General features: G+C 44.3%; 2 protein-coding genes across 5 annotated transcripts; one reads left to right on the top strand and one right to left on the bottom strand.

Moving 5' to 3' along the window:
* The first annotated feature begins 208 nt into the window (after positions 1 to 208).
* taf1 (TAF1 RNA polymerase II, TATA box binding protein (TBP)-associated factor) lies at positions 209 to 12,874 on the top strand. Of its 4 annotated transcripts, none has more exons than XM_072446364.1 (40): positions 209 to 328; positions 424 to 547; positions 617 to 733; positions 811 to 936; positions 1,048 to 1,289; positions 1,359 to 1,574; positions 2,338 to 2,574; positions 2,655 to 2,874; positions 2,944 to 3,048; positions 3,111 to 3,278; positions 3,378 to 3,505; positions 3,608 to 3,715; positions 3,801 to 3,974; positions 4,051 to 4,224; positions 4,599 to 4,703; positions 6,017 to 6,217; positions 6,297 to 6,438; positions 6,743 to 6,873; positions 7,308 to 7,388; positions 7,483 to 7,632; positions 7,714 to 7,833; positions 7,902 to 8,077; positions 8,142 to 8,374; positions 8,465 to 8,669; positions 8,734 to 8,899; positions 9,038 to 9,249; positions 9,323 to 9,431; positions 9,515 to 9,613; positions 9,693 to 9,870; positions 9,976 to 10,043; positions 10,106 to 10,228; positions 10,342 to 10,434; positions 10,515 to 10,599; positions 10,664 to 10,731; positions 10,844 to 10,960; positions 11,213 to 11,320; positions 11,453 to 11,545; positions 11,681 to 11,900; positions 12,196 to 12,367; positions 12,436 to 12,874. In XM_072446364.1, the coding sequence occupies exons 1-40, from the start codon at positions 215 to 217 to the stop codon at positions 12,656 to 12,658; spliced, it is 5,931 nt and encodes a 1,976-aa protein (XP_072302465.1). In that variant the 5' UTR covers positions 209 to 214; the 3' UTR covers positions 12,659 to 12,874. The 4 variants fall into 4 exon arrangements, with proteins under 4 accessions (XP_072302465.1, XP_072302464.1, XP_072302467.1 ...); XM_072446363.1 differs by having other exon boundaries at positions 8,734 to 8,905; XM_072446366.1 differs by lacking the exon at positions 11,213 to 11,320.
* Positions 12,875 to 14,188: 1,314 nt separating this feature from the next.
* Positions 14,189 to 16,035, bottom strand: LOC140360463 (SLAIN motif-containing protein-like). Its single transcript, XM_072445666.1, has 7 exons — positions 15,598 to 16,035; positions 15,395 to 15,531; positions 15,239 to 15,319; positions 15,044 to 15,133; positions 14,715 to 14,942; positions 14,515 to 14,640; positions 14,189 to 14,421 (listed from the first exon to the last, which is right to left on the bottom strand). Exons 1-7 carry the CDS (start codon positions 15,963 to 15,965, stop codon positions 14,189 to 14,191), a joined length of 1,263 nt encoding a protein of 420 aa, XP_072301767.1. The 5' UTR covers positions 15,966 to 16,035.
* Positions 16,036 to 19,916: the final 3,881 nt, after the last annotated feature.

Genomic DNA, 19,916 nt, shown 5'->3' with positions numbered 1-19,916 from the left:
TATTGTGATTTTACTTAAAATACGTTAATGTTCTTTTATTAACATTCGTTTGTATGCATAATTAAGTTACATTGTATGTTGCGTAAATGCTAGCGTAATCTCCTTGTTGAGATTAAAAACAAAAAAAAAAGTAAAATTGAATAAACGAAAGCCATAAGAACGTTCTTATTTCACAATTTTCCTAATAGTCATTTCAAATAATATTTTCAGCAGGATGTCAGATTCTGATAGTGATGAGGACCAGGACCGTCCGTTCTCGATTACAGGCTTCCTTTTTGGAAATATAAATGAAGATGGGCAATTGGAGGGCGACAGTGTTTTGGACAATGTAAGTTTAATTGTTTGTCTGTCCTGAAAGTTTTTCCTGTTTGGTTGTGTTGTCTGTGATACTGTATAGGTTATACTTCTTTTGGTTTCATGCAGGAGTCCAAGAAACATCTGGCTGGCTTGGGCAATCTTGGCCTCGGATCTCTCATTACAGAAATAACAGCAAATGAAGAAGACAGCCCAGAGGAAACCAAAGATTCAAGCGTTGTTGATGCAGAAGGTGGGCACAAAATTATTCTGTTAAATACGCTTAGACTTTCTGTTGATTTCTAATATGCCACAATTTTAGGTTGGGTGAAGAGCACTGAAGATGCGGTTGATTACTCTGACATCAGTGAAGTTGCAGAGGATGAAACAAAAAAGTATCGTCAGGCAATGGGTTCATTGCAACCAAGCAAGAAGCCTGGTAATTAATTGGCAATAACCGCAATCTGGTCGTCTAACTATAACTGTGATGAACTGCAACATACCTTTGTTTTAAAGATGATGATGACGACGATAACTATGATGCAGACTGTGAGGATATTGACTCTAAGCTGATGCCACCTCCTCCTCCGCCAACTCTTCCCACATCAATAAAAAAAGATGAACCTGCTCCGGGCACAAATGGTATGTAATGGCCTCCCTATTTTAATTGTACAGCCAAAATAATAACACATTATTTACATATTGATTTAAAAAAGCTGTTTATTAATACAATTGCAATTATATCTGTGACAGTGGCAGAGGAGGGCGATGGTATTATACTGCCTTCCATTATTGCACCATCTACGTCTGTTGACAAAGTTGACTTCAGTAGCTCTTCAGATTCCGAGTCTGAAACTGATCGTCCTTCACAAAAGTCTGGCCCGGGAGGTGCTCCAGACCCACTCAACCTCCCGCTGGCTGGAATTATGCAGAAAGATGCCGCCAAAGCCTTGCCAGGTGTCACCCAGCTGTTCCCAGAGTTTAGACCTGGAAAAGTAAAGCCCTGACTTGAAGGTTTAATCACGTAACATTCGCACTGTAATAATGACTTTAATATCTGCCAGGTTCTCAGATTCCTAAGATTGTTTGGCCCTGGAAAAAACATGCCGTCTGTTTGGAGAAGCGCCAGAAGGAAGAAGAAGAGAAAGCACAGAGATCATCAGCCCGGGACACCACCACCCGAAGGGGAAATCTCAGAGCAAGGCCAAGAGAAGAAGTCTGGATGGGTCTACGAGTATGCACCACCTCCTCCTCCAGAGCAGTGTCTCTCAGATGATGAGGTAAGTCTTCTATGGTAGGTCTGTAGAATATGTTATTTTTGTAGCTACATTGCAGCCCTGTATGGTAGAGTTTCTCAAAGTGGGAGGGCGCAGAAACGTGCCAAGGGGAATGCGAGACGTTTGAGGAAATGTGCGCACATGTTTTGAGCAACAGAATGCCCAGTGCCAACACTGGGGTTAATCTCTAAACACGAGAGATGGTCTAATACGTCCTCTGTACCTCTGCACATGCCTCTGCACATGCCTCTGCACATGCCTCTGCACATGCCTCTGCACATGCCTCTGCACATGCCTCTGCACATGCCTCTGCACATGCCTCTGCACATGCCTCTGCACATGCCTCTGCACATGCCTCTGCACATGCCTCTGCACATGCCTCTGCACATGCCTCTGTCTCTCCTCTGTCTCTCCTCTGTCTCTCTTCTGTCTCTCCGTGCCTTTGTTCCTCTTTTCCTCCGTACGCAGTTCTGTCCTGGTTCCCTTCGTGCTCGCCTCCTCCCTCCTAGACTCAAAGAAAATATGGGACGAGAATGCATGTGCATTCCCTTCCTTTCTGCTTTGATCCCATGCGCTTTTCATGTAAAATGTGAAACATAAGTCCAGCAGTACGAGTCCGCACCACAGGTCCTCACCGCACAGAAAGCAGCCTGTGTGCCTTTGCATGATGGTATACTTTATGACATCGCATACACATAGCAACTGTACGAGTGGGACTATGGTCTTTTTGTACTTGTTGTCAAACACTACACCTTTTCCTTTTTAGATTACTATGATGGCTCCAGTAGAATCCAAGTTTTCGCAAGCCTGTGGTGATGGGGACAAGGAAACTGAGTCTAGACCAAAAGTAGCAGAATGGAGATATGGTCCAGCTCAGCTTTGGTACGACATGCTCGGTGTTCCTGAAGATGGGATCAACTTCAACTATGGTTTCAAACTAAAGGAAATGGACGAGGAGGAGACTGAAGACACCCCCAAAGATGAAGCTGATCCTGCAGTGATGGTCTATATACCCAATATGTGTTAAATAATTAACTCATATTTTTACATTGGTCTAAATGTTTTTGTGTTTGCTCATTGTAGCTGCAAGAAAATGAAGAATATGAAGAAGGAAGCGACAAGGAGAGTAGAGCTCTTGAGAACGAGCTGTTTCTGATGGTAACACAGCTGCAGTGGGAGGATGACATTATTTGGAACGGAGAAGACGTGAAACACAAGGGCACAAAAACCCAAAGAGCCAGCCTGGCAGGATGGCTCCCCTCCAGCATGACCCGCAATGCCAACGCTTACAATGCACAACAGGGTGAGCTTAAATGTGAATAACTGGTATTTTACCATACAGTATTTTTAATTGTATATTTAAATTTCACAGGTCTTTCAAGAAGTAATTCACAACTTGTCCCACCTCCATTACCCCCTGTACTAAAAACGTCAATCATCTCTGGATCTAAGCGGGACAAAAATCAGGATAATCAAAGTATGGATTGCATTATTCATTTATTTGTGTCATGTTTAATTTTTTTTTCCGTCACTCAATAGCATCTCATGAAGATGACAATCCATGGTATTCGATTTTTCCCATCGACAATGAGGAGCTGGTTTATGGACGCTGGGAAGACAATATTATCTGGGATGACCAGGAAATGGATCACTTTCTTGCTCCACCTGTTCTTACACTTGATCCAAATGATGAGAACATTATTCTAGGTATCATAGTCAGTCATAACTGACAACTAAACAAGTTCTCCAGAAAATATATACATTTTTAGGTATTAGTTTTTTAATCTAATCTCATGTGTCCTATAGAAATTCCAGATGAAAAGGAAGAAATCACGTCTAATTCGCCATCAAAAGAAAACAAAAAGGAAACTGCACTCAAGAAAAGCCGGATCCTTTTGGGCAAGACTGGCGTAATAAAAGATGAGCCTCAGCAGGTATCAATATTAAAGATACAGTTTGCCTTGGTTAAAATGTATTTCTATAATACAAATGCTGAGCAGTCTATTGTAGGATCTTAAACTATGTTTTCTTCTCAGAACATGTCCCAGCCCGAGGTAAAGGACCCTTGGAACCTCTCCAATGATGAGTTTTACTATCCCAAACAACAAGGCCTACGAGGCACCTTTGGGGGAAACATTATTCAGGTGAGTAATTTGATAAAATCATGTTTACTTTCTGGTTTGAAAATCCACCAGTTTTTCAATTTGTATAATGTACTATTTCGAACAGCATTCAATCCCCGCCTTGGAGTTGAGGCAGCCTTTCTTCCCGACGCATATGGGACCCATGAAACTACGTCAATTCCATCGGCCGGCTTTGAAAAAATACTCTTTTGGTGCTTTGGCGCAACCAGGGCCACATCCAGTTCAACCTCTGCTTAAACACATCAAGAAAAAGGCTAAGGTCTAAATCTTCGTATTTGAATATGTTGTCCTGATCTTGGCGCTGCTTTATCAACAATATGTTTTGTTTTGCACAGATGAGAGAACAAGAGCGACAGGCATCTGGAGGTGGTGATATGTTTTTTATGCGGACTCCTCAAGATCTAACGGGCAAAGATGGAGATCTGATATTAGCAGAGTACAGTGAAGAATACGCTCCATTGATTATGCAAGTGGGCATGGCCACGAAGATAAAGAACTACTACAAACGCGTACGTCTCAGATTACTTATCTACATGTGCTGTTTATTCACCTTATTTTGCCCTGCCCTCTTTTGCCACCTTTTGTCATGGATCAGTACTTCCGTTGTAATCGCACTTCTGGTTGAGCGGGAGCACTGTTGAGTGGAGAATTAGGGAAAAGTCTCAATAAAGTTTAAAATATGCTAAATGTTCACGTGACCAACAAGTAAAACAATGCACCGATGCCTGAAAACAACTTTTAGTTTGTGTAGAACTTATTTTCTCTCAATATCGGCCGCCTTATGTTAACTAATACAACCGGAAGGTGGATTATGTCGGGTGGCGGAACAAGGTGAATCCATTTTTAAAATGTTGTCTTATTAAAATATTTTCATTTTCTTCAGAAACCTGGTAAGGACCCAGGAGCACCAGACTGTAAATATGGAGAAACCGTTTACTGCCACACGTCGCCCTTCCTTGGATCCCTTCATCCTGGACAGCTGTTGCAGGTTGGTTTATTCATGTTGTGTCATTGTTAGTCACAATGACATCTTTATAGATATAAATCTTAACAACCAGTGTTGGGTAGAGTTTTCATTAAAACAACTTGTTACGTTACCTTGTGACTCCAGTGGAAATCTAGTATTACGTTAGCGTACTCTTGTGTTACAATGTTGGGTAGCATTACTAAAGTAACTTGTTACGTTACCTTGTAACTGTCCGGGAAAACAAATACATTATGTTGCTGCACTACTGTGTTATTAAAGTAACACGTTAAGAGTACTCCTCTGTTACCAATAAGTAACAGTATTGTAAAACCTATATCGTTTGCCGACAATCCCTGCTGAATGCAGTAACATAATCTTAAAATATTAAATAAACAAGCAAAGTAAATGCGTTTGACTGGCTTATTTTTGCAATCTGTCAACATAAAAGTCATACAATGAGCATGTGTAAGCCTGTCCTCAAACAAATGTTTTAGTGGTGTTTTTCATTGCTTATTAACAAGAGCGCCGACGCTTGTTTGATTTAAATAATCTACAGAGCTAAAATAAACAAACTCACCACATCGCTGTTACCCTACATTTACTCCGTATACAAAATAGTGGTCATAACGAAGGAGTTTTTCAAAAACTCTGAATGTTTATTTCTCTTTGGCGTGAAATAAACGGTGTTTGCTGTTGCGGTGTGAAACAAACCTGGCTCTAAGTTTGCAGTGAGGAGATGAGACCGGCACAGAGATGATTAAAGTTTGAATGGACGATTTTTTTGGCCCAAATCTGAGTCTTATTTCCTCGTGGCGTGGACTGCCGATTAGTCCTGCCACGTATCAATCATAAAACGCACCTACCGCTCACCTGCAGCCGCATGAGACCCGTCCCCCGAGAGCAGCATGGTTGCGCGTGACTAAGCGCATTGATCTATCATAATATAGTTCCCTCAGTGTACGGGACAAAATGAAGACGGAGATAGACTGTTCGAGTTGACTCATAAAAGACGGAAATCTACGGGAGACGAGAGATGTGATGCGATCCGTCGCGCTAATAAACAAACGCACGTGTGTGTTGTATCAGTCCGCACGGGGGAGTGCACATGCGCACTTCCGCCTGCGTTCTCAAATCATCGAAAAATTCGTCCATTGCGCCTTTTAAATAACCAAAACTAATTAGTCATTTGAAAAAATTACTTAAGGAGTACTAGATTACATGGGTCCTTTTTACTCTAAAAAGTAATTTGAGTACTCTAACGCATTACCCCCAACTCTGGTTACCAATAAGTACTCAGCCATAACACTGTTAATAAATGTCATATATGTTTTTAGGCATTTGAGAACAATCTATTCCGTGCACCTATTTACCGCCACAAAATGCCAGAAACCGATTTCCTGGTTTTGCGAACACGTCATGGATACTACGTCAGAGAGCTGGTGGATATCTTTGTGGTTGGTCAGGAGTGTCCACTGTCTGAAGTCCCGGGACCAAACTCCAAAAGAGCTAATACACACATCAGAGACTTCCTACAGGTGAGTGGGTCTAGTCGGTAGTGAATTTATCTACATTTTCTGTATTCGCCTCCATGCTTTAAGCTCCTGTTTTGTGTAGGTTTTTATTTACAGGTTGTTCTGGAAGAGCAAGGACCGGCCCAGAAGGATCCGGATGGAAGACATCAAAAAAGCTTTTCCCTCACATTCTGAAAGCAGCATTAGGAAACGTCTTAAACTTTGTGCTGACTTTAAACGCACAGGTACAATTAATCCCTATATCCTTCCTATCACTACATTCCATATTACGTATAGATATCAGGGACATGTCGAGGTTATGTTGAGGATATGCTATTTCAGAGCCGAGATTCACAATGTGTGTGCCCAGAATTGACTGACAGGTAAATGAGATTGCAAAGAGCTATTTACTTCAGTTTACCCTGAAGGTATGCTGCTGTAAGGACAGTGAGGTTCACAGGATACAATTTGTTTTTAAATTAAAATGTTATGTTTTAAGTTTTGGGTGGAATTGATAGAACACAGTGTAAGAGATTTTTGTTGTACTAGGAATGGACTCCAACTGGTGGGTCCTGAAGCCCGACTTCAGATTACCCACTGAAGAGGAGATCAGAGCCATGGTGTCTCCAGAACAGTGCTGTGCGTACTACAGCATGCTGGTGGCAGAACAGAGACTTAAGGTAATTCTGACACATTTGACTGAGAAGTTGGATGTATAAATGTCGTGGGCTCACTTCAAAAACACAATGGCAGACTAAAAAATTCAGATTTTGTCACAACCTCCCGTCACAACCTCCCGTCACAACCTCCCGTCACAACCTCCCGTCACAACCTCCCGTCACAACCTCCCGTCACAACCTCCCGTCACAACCTCCCGTCACAACCTCCCGTCACAACCTCCCGTCACAACCTCCCGTCACAACCTCCCGTCACAAACTCTTGTCACTGCTCATTTCCCGGCCGGTTTACATTCACACGGTTAACAAAACACATGGTGAGTGTGGGCTCTGAGCAACATGGCACTGAAGTACAGGGTTGACTAGGCAGCTCCGTCACAGTAATGTCAATGTATCTTTCATTATACTACTTAAGCATAATATTCAATATCTTTTAGGATGCTGGTTATGGAGAGAAGTCATTCTTTGCCCCGGAGGAGGAGAATGAAGAAGACTTTCAAATGAAAATTGATGATGAGGTATCAATACAATACATTTTTGTTATGTTTTTAAGTTTTAATTTAAATTAATTAAAGGTGTGGGTTAATCATTACTAAACTGTCCTGCTTTCAGGTTCGGACTGCTCCCTGGAATACCACAAGAGCATTCATTTCAGCCATGAAGGGAAAATGTCTTCTAGAGGTCACTGGTGTGGCTGATCCTACTGGTTGTGGAGAGGGATTCTCTTATGTTAAAGTGCCCAACAAGCCCACTCAACAGAAGGTTTGTTTGAGGTTTAATTTACTGGGTTTAATTTTTTTGTTCAATTGAGAATCTGATTAAGTTTGCTCTTTGATTTTGTAGGATGACAAAGAACCACAGCCTGCCAAAAAGACTGTGACGGGAACAGATGCTGATTTGAGGAGACTATCTTTGAAAAATGCCAAGCAGCTGCTACGCAAGTTTGGTGTACCAGAGGAAGAAGTAAGGACTTAGTAAATTTAGTATTTAAAAGAAAAAAAAAGCCGTTTTATAACATTTGTGTCTAATAGATAAAGAAGCTTTCCCGATGGGAGGTGATAGATGTAGTGAGAACCATGTCCACAGAGCAAGCCCGTTCAGGCGAAGGACCCATGAGTAAGTTCGCCAGAGGTTCACGCTTCTCTGTGGCTGAGCATCAAGAGCGCTACAAGGAGGAGTGCCAGAGGATCTTTGACTTGCAGAACAAGTAAGACTTCTGCGTTTTTATTAAGGGTTTCTGATTTGTTCTTACCTGTTCTAATTTACATCAGGGTGTTGGAGTCAACAGAGGTGCTGTCCACTGACACAGACAGCAGCTCTGCCGAGGACAGTGATTTTGAGGAGATGGGGAAGAATATTGAGAACATGCTGCAAAACAAAAAGACCAGCTCGCAACTTTCAAGGGAGCGCGAGGAGCAAGAGAGAAAGGAGCTCCAGAGGATGTTGATGGGAGAGGAGAGTGACCGAGACCACAAGGGCCGCAAAGACAGACGGAAAGGGTTATGTACGTTTAATCTGATCTATACTAGCTAGTCTCTTCTTTTTATTCTTTTACTTCTCACATCTTATAATGGCTTGATTGTTTTTTTTTCAGCAAGCTCTTTGTCCACCAGCTCCCACAAAGATGATGACACTTGTTCTGTCACCAGTCTGAACTCGGCTTCAGGGCGCAGACTCAAGATTTACCGCACTTTCAGAGATGAGGACGGCAAAGAGTATGTTCGCTGTGAAACCGTGCGCAAAGCCTCTGTCATTGATGCTTACCTGAGGATCAGAACCACAAAGGATGATGACTTCATGTGAGTGGCTTTTAACTTGTTATGATGAAGGTTTGAGTATGCTAAGGATATTTGTTTTTTGCAGCCGAAAGTTTGCTGTCTTTGATGAGCAACACAGAGAGGAGATGAGAAAGGAGCGTCGCCGTATTCAGGAGCAGCTGCGCAGACTGAAACGAAACCAGGAAAAGGACAAGTTTAAGGGGCCTCCAGAGAAGAAGGCCAAAAAGGCCAAGGACAGGCCAGACCTCAAGGTAAAAGTAAGCTTGCTGACTCGATACTATTTTTTTTTCCTTCCCTGTCCCTCTGTTTGTTTCCAAGCTCAAACTTGCATCTGCACCATTGCTTCCAATTTTTTTTCGTGTTCCTTAATTTGGACTTCTATTCCCTAGCTTAAGTGCGGTGCTTGTGGTGCTATTGGACACATGAGGACCAACAAGTTCTGTCCACTGTACTATCAAACCAACGCTCCACCCTCTAACCCTGTGGCAATGACTGAGGAACAAGAGGAAGAACTGGAGAAGACTGTTATCCACAATGACAACGAAGAGCTGATCAAAGTGGAGGGCACCAAAATTGTACTAGGCAAACAGCTCATTGAAAGGTATCATGAAGGCCCTGTCATATTACCTCACATTTATCAGATGATCATGACTGAATATGATCTGTTCTTGCAGTGCTGATGAGGTGCGAAGAAAGTCCTTGGTTTTGAAGTTCCCCAAACAACAGCTCCCAGCAAAGAAGAAGAGGCGTGTTGGCAGCGCTGTGCATTGCGATTATCTAAATGTAAATATTAATGTATCAAAGCTTTGTTGTCAAAAGTGACTTTCAAAATCTAGCTTTTATACCCATTTGTTTTAATTTTATAGAAACCACACAAGTCCATCCATCGCAGACGCACTGACCCCATGGTGACTTTGTCTTCAGTGCTGGAGAGCATCATCAATGACATGCGGGATCATCCAAATGTAAAACCATGACCCAATGAAATACTTGTTTTTCCCATCTGTTTTTATTTGATTTGAATCATGTTAGTTATCCCTGCAGACATACCCCTTCCACACACCTGTGAATGCCAAAGTTGTGAAGGACTACTACAAAATCATCAATCGCCCGATGGATCTGCAAACCCTGAGGGAAAATGTACGAAAACGACTGTACCCGTCTAGAGATGAGTTTAGAGAAGCTGTGGAGCTCATCGTCAAGAACAGTGCCACTTACAATGGTACAAACAACATATAGTTACAATGAATACCTCAAAAAAAAAAAAAAAAAAAAAAAAAATATATATATATATATATTTGTTTCATAATTGTTTATTCAATCACAGGGGCAAAGCATCCTATTACACAAGTAGCGCAGTCCATGCTAGACTTGTGTGATGCAAAACTAAAAGAGGTTAGTTTTATAAAATCACCTCGGCTAGATAAGCATTTCATTATTAATTTGTGTTTGTGTAGAAGGAAGATCGACTAGTGAGGCTGGAAAAAGCCATCAATCCTTTGCTGGACGATGATGATCAAGTTGCTTTCTCTTTTATTTTGGACAATATTGTGACACAGAAAATGATGGCAGTACCTGATGTGAGTAAAAAGCCTTTTGTTTCACTAAGTTCTTTCATGAAGGTCAAAAGTTATTAAGACATGAAGGACATTTTGCATTATGCTAATGACCGTATCCATTTACTTCTGTGTAGTCATGGCCGTTCCATCATCCTGTCAACAAGAAGTTTGTGCCAGACTATCACAAAGTCATCGCAAACCCCATGGACCTGGAGACTGTCCGGAAGGTAGAAGATAATGCCAAGATATTCATAGTTTCAGCAACAAAAATAGCTTGTCACTTACTGGATTTTGTGCCATTTTTCAGAACATTTCTAAACACAAATATCAAAACCGAGAGTATTTCCTCTCGGATATCAGTCACATCCACGGAAACAGCATCAAGTACAATGGTAATTAATTAATTAATTATTAAAGACATATGAAAACATTTGGACTTAATATTGTCTTCTTCAGGTGCAGACAGCCCATATACCAAAACGGCGCTAGACATCGTGAACGTGTGCAAACAGACTTTGGCAGATGTATGTAACTATGTTACATTTTCCATATATTAATTTATGGTTATATTTCTTACTTTTTGTTGTTATTATAATAATTGTTGTTTACTAGTAATTGTTCTTGGTGTACCTACAGTATGACGAGCACTTGACCCAGTTGGAAAAAGACATTTCCACTGCAAAAGAGGCTGCTCTGGATGCGGCTGAACTGGAGTGCTTGGACCCAATGACTCCTGGGCCTTATACACCTCAGGTAAACCTTTTTAAGGCAGTTTCACTCCTTGGCCACTTCTGGGAGACGTCTCGCTCTCTCAACATGTAGAACCATTTCCTCTTTATTCCTGACTTGCACTAACCCCTCTATTCCTCATCTGTAATCATCTGTACCTGCTTGATTGTAGTCTCTCCTTTATCCAACCCTGTGTCTTTCTCCTTTACTCCTTTTTGGTTCTGTTCCTTTACTTTTTGTTTGGGGTCCTCCTCTCCTATTTTTGGCACGAGCCAGCCTGTTGACCTGTTCGACAGTGGGGCCTCAGCAAGCATGGCAAGAGAGACCAGCAGTCTTTTCTCTGAAGGACCTCTATTGGTTGCTCCAGAGAAGAGAGGTGGTCAGGTATGAGTGAGTTCAGCAATTAGGCTTGCAACCACACTGCCTTGTCCTTTAACTATCCTGAACATACCCCGTTTGTTGAGATTCTCTCTAAAACAGTATAAGCAATGTAAATGTTTATTCTTAAATGTTTAGAGTCGTCACAGAAGACCAGGGGAAGAAGAGTCCGATGTGGACATTGAAGGCTTTGAAGAGGATGATGACGGAAAGCCCAAAACCCCTGCTCCTGTAAGACTACAATGCCTGATCATTGTTTTTGAATCCATTTATACAAGGATTCAGTCGTAACGGGATGCAAGGATATTGAAAGAAAGTCTATTCAATCCACATGAAACTTGACAACTCTCTGTATTGTGTATTTAGGCAGAGGATGCTGAAGGAGACCTGGAGGATGACGATGATGAAGATGAGATGCTGCTGCCGCCTCGCAGACGAATGCATGATGAAGATGAAGAGGAGTATGATGAGGCAGAAGACAGCAGGTTGAACCGTCCTGCTCAGTCCAGTGTCCTGTACCAGGATCTGCTCATGTCCGATGTAGAGGATGACGCCAGCGAGGAGGAAGGAGACAACCCCTTCTCCTGTGCGTTAAGTCAAAGCACACTTTTATTTATTACAATATGATTATTGTCCCAGACAAGGCCCTGGCTCTCCACCTGCAGAGTTTAGAATGACTCAGGTGCTGCAAAGTGGTTGATCTCTGCTCCTGACAATGTTGCCCAGAATGGCTTAAAATTATTGAATATATTCCCTACCTAAATAATCTTTCACTCTGGCCTACACTGGGTCTGTAGAGCATGTCAGCAAGTTAAAACAAAATAGAAAACATAGAAAAAAAAGTTGGCTTACATATATTAAAGTGCGTTTAACATTTTCAGCCATTCAGTTGTCTGAGAGTGGCAGTGACTCAGACAGAGAGCTGGACATCAGACCTCAGCCCCCGCGGAGGACCCAGGAGACCGCCCGCATGGGAATGGAGCAGGATGAGAGTATGATGTCATTCGATGGGGACGGACCAGATGAACCTCCTTTGGATGACAGCAATGTCAGGTACAGATCATGCAGGTTCCAACTGTAGATGTTTTGTGGATCTTTTAATGTTTTGTCTTTCTCCAAAGCTATGGCAGTTATGAGGACCCAGAAAGCCACTGTCAACTGCCCCCATCGAGCCTGGGGAATGGTGATGAGTATGGCATCAGCGAAGAGGAGGAGGACTATGAGGAGGATGAAGCTCACAGGAGGGGCCCTGCTGTACTGTCCCAAGTCCAGCTCAGTGAGGATGAGGAGAGCGAAGAGTTCAGGTCCATCGGAGGAGACAGTGACATGGACTCTGATAATTAGTGGACAAACTATGTAAAAAAAAGACATTTATTTCACTTCATGTTTGTAAATACTTTGTAAAATGTACGCATTTCATCCAACTTTTTTATATTGTGCAGCATTATGACGAAGCCTCGTTTTTCATTTTGTATTGTTTAATTGGTGCCGTTGCACCCATAATTACATTCTTTATGTGTAGATAAAACAAATAAACAGAACGTTTGAAATTGAACAGAACAGAGTTTAATTTGTCATGTACAACAGTGGCCAGCAGAGGGAGATGCAACAAAATTATAGCTTTGATTAGTTGAGTACAGCGGCATCTCACATTAATCAGTGCTGGAAGACGTACTCAATTTAGTTGCTTAAGGAAAAATACAGATGCAGAAGAAAAAATAAAACTTTAGTTAAAGTATCTCAAGTAAAAAGTGCCCATGTAAAAATTACATTTTTTGTATAAATTATTGATAGTAGTCGTGTGTATGTATATGTATATGTATGTATATGTATATGTATATGTATATATATATATATGTATATATATATATATATATATATATATATATATATTTAACATTTATTTACAATTATTGAGTATGTGAGCAAACTAGAGTGAAGCTTTAATTTTCTTTCATTCCTGTGGTCATAACATGTTACTGTGACAAAAACAACCAGATTCTTTACATTTAGGTCTATTTCTTAGACTAAAATATAAAATTTTGCTTCTAAAATTGTCACAATTATAATTTTTGGGTTCTTGCACTTATAGTGACCTGAATAATCTCGATTATCGATTAACCGAATTATCTTGACATCTCTACCATCAATGAATAAGTCATCAGGATAAAGAATTGGCAGCTTTTTGATCAACAGAAGCAAGTTAATTCATCCATTGTTCAAGTCACTTTAATTTTTTTTTGTATGTTCGAAGGCAGAACATGAATTCAAGCAGGTGTTGAACCTACTTTCTACATTGAAAGTTTTAACTTTATCCACTAATATTTACTGAAGTAAAGTTACCTAAAACCTACCGTGGGTTCTCTCCGGCTTCCTCCCCCGTCCAAAGACATGCAGGTAAAATTGGCAACTCTAAATTGGCCCAATGGACAGGTGTTGAAAATTAGCATATTCTGCTATAACACTTAAAACATTGCATCTGGTTCGTCCAATGCTATGTCCATAATAAATAAATAAACGTTGTACTTAAATATGTTTTCAAAACCTATAGGCCTACTTTAAAGATGTGTTCATGTGAATCAATCTCAGATTGCAGATGTATTGTCTTGGTTACTGGTTAATGAAACCACATGAAACAAAAACTGGAACAAAGTTCAACATTTCTGTCAGAAGAAATGTCAACTCCAAATAAATGTCCAAATAAATAAATAATGAAAAGCCAATCCCAAATCAATAATGAAACGGTTCAACGCGAGTTTCTTCGAAAAATAGTCAATTTGTTATAGATTTATATAGGCCCCTGCCCCACATCTGAAAAGATGACATCACTAAACTTCTAGAACGTGAAAATTAATTTCTATCAACTGAATTTTATCAATGTAGTTGTCTTCCACTTCGGAGCCAGTTAGCACATCCTAAGTTTTTAGGAGGAGAAAAAACTCTGTCCTCAGAGGACATGGCTGGGAGTGGGATCCTGCATGGGCTCAGTGAGTGGGACCTCTGGCATTTTCTTATGGCTGCGGACTGGACTGGCTCATTTGATTTCTTGTGGTGAGCCGAATGGGACGAAGACCTGTAACTTGAGCCTGTTCTTTCAGATGACATACCTAGAAGACAAAGACAACAATTGATGTAATGTACTAGCTTCAATGGAATTTTGCATAATGAAATATTGATGACAACAAACTAGTTACATTTACTGGGCTGTTTAGGGTGAAGGATCAGGTCAAGACAGTGGTCATCCACGTCTAAGCTCCGACTGCTCCTCACTGCCTGCAGAGAGCGAAGACTAGTGCGCATTGGTGAGCTGGACCTACTGGAGGAACCTAAAACAACAGTTTGGTTTTACACCACTGAAACACACAGGCATAATCCTATTATATTTTAAATGGCCAAAAACCTTCATTCTGTGCACGTTTAAGCATCTTATACTGATGAAGTCGGGTTACTTTTGGGTTTGGACAGTTCTTTTCAGTAATTATTCTTGCTGGCTGGTTCCCTGGCACAGATGCCCTACAAGAGCCGTGGCTGCTGTTATAGGTATTTGTTGCAGTAGTGTTAGAGCAGTGAGGAAGTGTCCAGGATGACTCAGGACCTCTGGGTGTGTAGACATTCTCCTGACGCAAACCTACAAAACAGACCACATGTTGTTTCTCTGTTTACTGTGCAATGTGCACTAAAACAACACAGAATTTTACTAATCTATTATTAATACACAGTTTTACGCACAGGCTTCTTGTATACGGGCAATGTCGTAAACATCTGTGATATTCAGTAACTTGTAATTTGAGTCAAGTGGCCTGTCATGATTGCTGTAGTCTGTATTGATAGAAAAACATAGTCATAATAGTCTCATTAATATCATTCTTATTTCAGAGAAAAGACCAGAAGTATTACCAAAACTGGAGAAGACTGTGCAATTACATGAAGTTTGGTCCATTAGTAAATTAAGAGAGAAGGTGCCAGTTTGTTGTAGATCTGGTTGTCTGGACTCACCACTCAATTCTGTTGGAAGAAAATGATACACTTTGATAGTGCAAGTTGTAAAAGTAGAGTGAAAGACAAACAGAAATCACTTACTTAAATTAAGCCTGTTTATCAGCTTTAGACAGGCTGCCTCGATCTCAGGACTGCGATTATCCAAGACCTGTCTGCACCATCTGAGGGTGGACTCTGTTTTCTCCCTGACTGTAAACTCTTTTGGTGAAACATACAACCTGCCAGAAGCACAAACATTCATACAAAGAACCAAGCATAATATAGAAACAGACGCTGTCACCTACCAACTCTCTTCATCCTCCTCCTCTCCCTCAACATCAATCAGATCCACTGAGTCCAAAGCTGTGAGTTCATTTCGACCAATTTCCCAAATGTCTTTAGAAAAATCATAGCTGTACATTGACTCATTCATTGTACAGGTCGGCACAGGTGAACTTGACCCAGATTTAAGAGTTTCCAGCCTAATCCTGGCGTCCATGGTATAAGAGCCGCTGTAACTTGGCACCCAGGAGCCGCAGTCGGGATTTGAGTTTCCGTCCATTCTCAGAGATGAAAGTTTAAAATCATCGACCAAAATATTGTTACCATCCTTTGTGTCATACTCATTGTTGCAAAAGTATTGGTCCACATTCAGTTGATTTTGAAGCTCCATTTTGCATGTCTATTCCAAGAAACGAAGGGTACAAATCCAATGTTAGAAGGCCATTATTAAAGATAATAAAGCCTTATATCTCACGGTGTAGCCCCATGAATACTACAATCTTGACCCAGATCTGAGTTGTACCGTTGAGTGGATGCACTCAACAGATTGGTTGGATTTAAAGAAGCAACACAAGCTTATGTGGATTAAACAGTTTGTAAGGTGCAGTGGAGAGGAGGAACCTCCACAGTGCAGAGTTTAGCCCTTGTGTAGCCCTCAAACATAGAGGGCGGGTTAAACACACGTCTTTTCTTTTTTCTTTTACTGTTTATGCTTTAAACATAAAACAAACAAACTCAAAACAAATTAAAAACATTCTCGTTGTGGAGGGAGGAGTTCTATTACAAACGCCTGCGGGCCATCCAGACCCAAAGAGAGCACGAGGGTTGGCACTGCACAGCTTAGCAAGTCAGGCAGCTGTATTTGTACATAATGTTTAGACTAAACATTATGTATTGTGTCTAAATGCCTTGCTTTCTGTTCTCATTTAGATGACGGATGTAATCAGTATCAGAGGAAGTCAAACTGAGAAGTGGCTGGATCAGGTTATGTTGCTTTGCTCTATTTTACACATATTCTTTTCACGTGAGGTCAAATGTAAACTTAAAGAACTAAATGTACATTTCTTCTTAAAAGTTTGACCAAACAAGCATCAGGAATAACCCCAGTCCTGGCCTAATATAATAGATACATGGTCCTGGTTCCTCTACACCTCCTCCGCTGCACCTCCTCTGCACCTCCTCCGCTGCACCTCCTCTGCACCTCCTCCGCTGCACCTACTCTGCACCTCCTCCGCACCTCCTCTGCACCTCCTCCGCTACATCTTCTCTGCACCTCCTCCGCACCTCCTCTGCACCCCCTCTGCACCTCCTCTACACCCCCTCTGCACCTCCTCTACACCTCCTCTGCACCTCCTCTACACCTCCTCTGCACCTCCTCTACACCTCCTCTACACCTCCTCTGCACCTCCTCTGTGGCTCTGTACCTCCTCTGCACCTCCTCCGCACCTCCTCTGTACCTCCTCCGTACCCCCTCTACACCTCCTCCGCACCTCCTCTGTACCTCCTCCGTACCCCCTCTACACCTCCTCCGCACCTCCTCTACACCTCCTTTGCACCTCCTCTGCACCTCCTCTACACCTCCTTTGCACCTCCTCTGCACCCCCTCTGCACCCCCTCTACACCTCCTCTGCACCTCCTCCACACCCCCTCTGCACCTCCTCTACACCTCCTCTGCACCCCCTCTACACCTCCTCTGCACCCCCTCTGCACCCCCTCTACACCTCCTCTGCACCCCCTCTACACCTCCTCTGCACCCCCTCTACACCTCCTCTGCACCCCCTCTGCACCCCCTCTGCACCTCCTCTGCACCTCCTCTACACCTCCTCTGCACCCCGTCTACACCTCCTCTGCACCCCCTCTGCCCCCCCTCTGCACCCCCTCTACACCCCCTCTGCACCTCTTCTACACCTCCTCTACACCTCCTCTATACCTCCTCTACACCTCCTCTGCACCTCCTCTACACCTCCTCTGCACCCCCTCTACACCTCCTCTGCACCCCCTCTGCACCCCCTCTACACCTCCTCTGCACCTCCTCTACACCCCCTCTGCACCTCCTCTACACCCCCTCTGCACCTCCTCTACACCTCCTCTGCACCTCCTCTACACCTCCTCTGCACCTCCTCTGCACCTCCTCTACACCTCCTCTGCACCTCCTCTACACCCCCTCTACACCCCCTCTGCACCTCCTCTACACCTCCTCTGCACCTCCTCTACACCCCCTCTGCACCTCCTCTACACCTCCTCTACACCTCCTCTGCACCTCCTCTACACCTCCTCTGCACCCCCTCTACACCTCCTCTGCACCCCCTCTGCACCCCCTCTACACCTCCTCTGCACCTCCTCTACACCCCCTCTACACCTCCTCTGCACCTCCTCTACACCCCCTCTGCACCTCCTCTACACCCCCTCTGCACCTCCTCTACACCTCCTCTATACCTCCTCTGCACCTCCTCTACACCTCCTCTGCACCTCCTCTGCACCTCCTCTACACCTCCTCTGCACCTCCTCTACACCCCCTCTGCACCTCCTCTACACCCCCTCTGCACCTCCTCTACACCTCCTCTGCACCTCCTCTACACCTCCTCTGCACCTCCTCTACACCCCCTCTGCACCTCCTCTACACCCCCTCTGCACCTCCTCTACACCTCCTCTATACCTCCTCTGCACCTCCTCTGCACCTCCTCTACACCCCCTCTGCACCTCCTCTACACCTCCTCTATACCTCCTCTGCACCTCCTCCGCACCTCCTCCGCACCTCCTCTGCACCTCCTCTACACCCCCTCTGCACCTCCTCTACACCTCCTCTACACCTCCTCTATACCTCCTCTGCACCTCCTCTACACCTCCTCTGCACCTCCTCTGCACCTCCTCTACACCTCCTCTGCACCTCCTCTACACCCCCTCTGCACCTCCTCTACACCCCCTCTGCACCTCCTCTACACCTCCTCTGCACCTCCTCTACACCTCCTCTGCACCTCCTCTACACCCCCTCTGCACCTCCTCTACACCCCCTCTGCACCTCCTCTACACCTCCTCTATACCTCCTCTGCACCTCCTCTGCACCTCCTCTACACCCCCTCTGCACCTCCTCTACACCTCCTCTATACCTCCTCTGCACCTCCTCCGCACCTCCTCCGCACCTCCTCTGCACCTCCTCTACACCCCCTCTGCACCTCCTCTACACCTCCTCTATACCTCCTCTGCACCTCCTCCGCACCTCCTCCGCACCTCCTCTGCACCTCCTCTGCACCTCCTCCGCTACATCTTCTCTGCACCTCCTCCACACCTCCTCTGCACCCCCTCTGCACCTCCTCTACACCCCCTCTGCACCTCCTCTACACCTCCTCTGCACCTCCTCTACACCTCCTCTGCACCTCCTCTACACCTCCTCTACACCTCCTCTGCACCTCCTCTGTGGCTCTGTACCTCCTCTGCACCTCCTCCGCACCTCCTCTGTACCTCCTCCGTACCCCCTCTACACCTCCTCCGCACCTCCTCTGTACCTCCTCCGTACCCCCTCTACACCTCCTCCGCACCTCCTCTACACCTCCTTTGCACCTCCTCTGCACCTCCTCTACACCTCCTTTGCACCTCCTCTGCACCCCCTCTGCACCCCCTCTACACCTCCTCTGCACCCCCCTCTACACCTCCTCTGCACCTCCTCCACACCCCCTCTGCACCTCCTCTACACCTCCTCTGCACCCCCTCTACACCTCCTCTGCACCCCCTCTACACCTCCTCTACACCTCCTCTGCACCCCCTCTACACCTCCTCTGCACCCTCTGCACCTCCTCTACACCTCCTCTGCACCTCCTCTACACCCCCTCTGCACCTCCTCTACACCCCCTCTGCACCTCCTCTACACCTCCTCTATACCTCCTCTGCACCTCCTCTACACCTCCTCTGCACCTCCTCTGCACCTCCTCTACACCCCCTCTGCACCTCCTCTACACCTCCTCTGCACCTCCTCTACACCTCCTCTATACCTCCTCTGCACCTCCTCTACACCCCCTCTGCACCTCCTCTGCACCTCCTCTATACCTCCTCTACACCCCCTCTGCACCTCCTCTACACCCCCTCTGCACCCCCTCTGCACCTCCTCTACACCTCCTCTATACCTCCTCTGCACCTCCTCTACACCTCCTCTGCACCCCCTCTACACCTCCTCTGCACCTCCTCTACACCTCCTCTGCACCTCCTCTACACCCCCTCTGCACCTCCTCTACACCTCCTCTGCACCTCCTCTACACCTCCTCTGCACCTCCTCTACACCTCCTCTGTACCTCTGCTGCACCTGCGCGCTTCCGCACGGCCCCGGCGCATCTCTCCGCCCACAGTCGCT

The sequence above is a fragment of the Eucyclogobius newberryi genome, unplaced genomic scaffold, assembly GCF_026437365.1.
Source record: "Eucyclogobius newberryi isolate DKJ021-1_F unplaced genomic scaffold, fEucNew1.0.hap1 SCAF_15, whole genome shotgun sequence".
In the NCBI taxonomy this organism is placed as follows: domain Eukaryota; kingdom Metazoa; phylum Chordata; class Actinopteri; order Gobiiformes; family Gobiidae; genus Eucyclogobius; species Eucyclogobius newberryi.
This window is presented reverse-complemented; position numbering and strand designations above follow the sequence as displayed.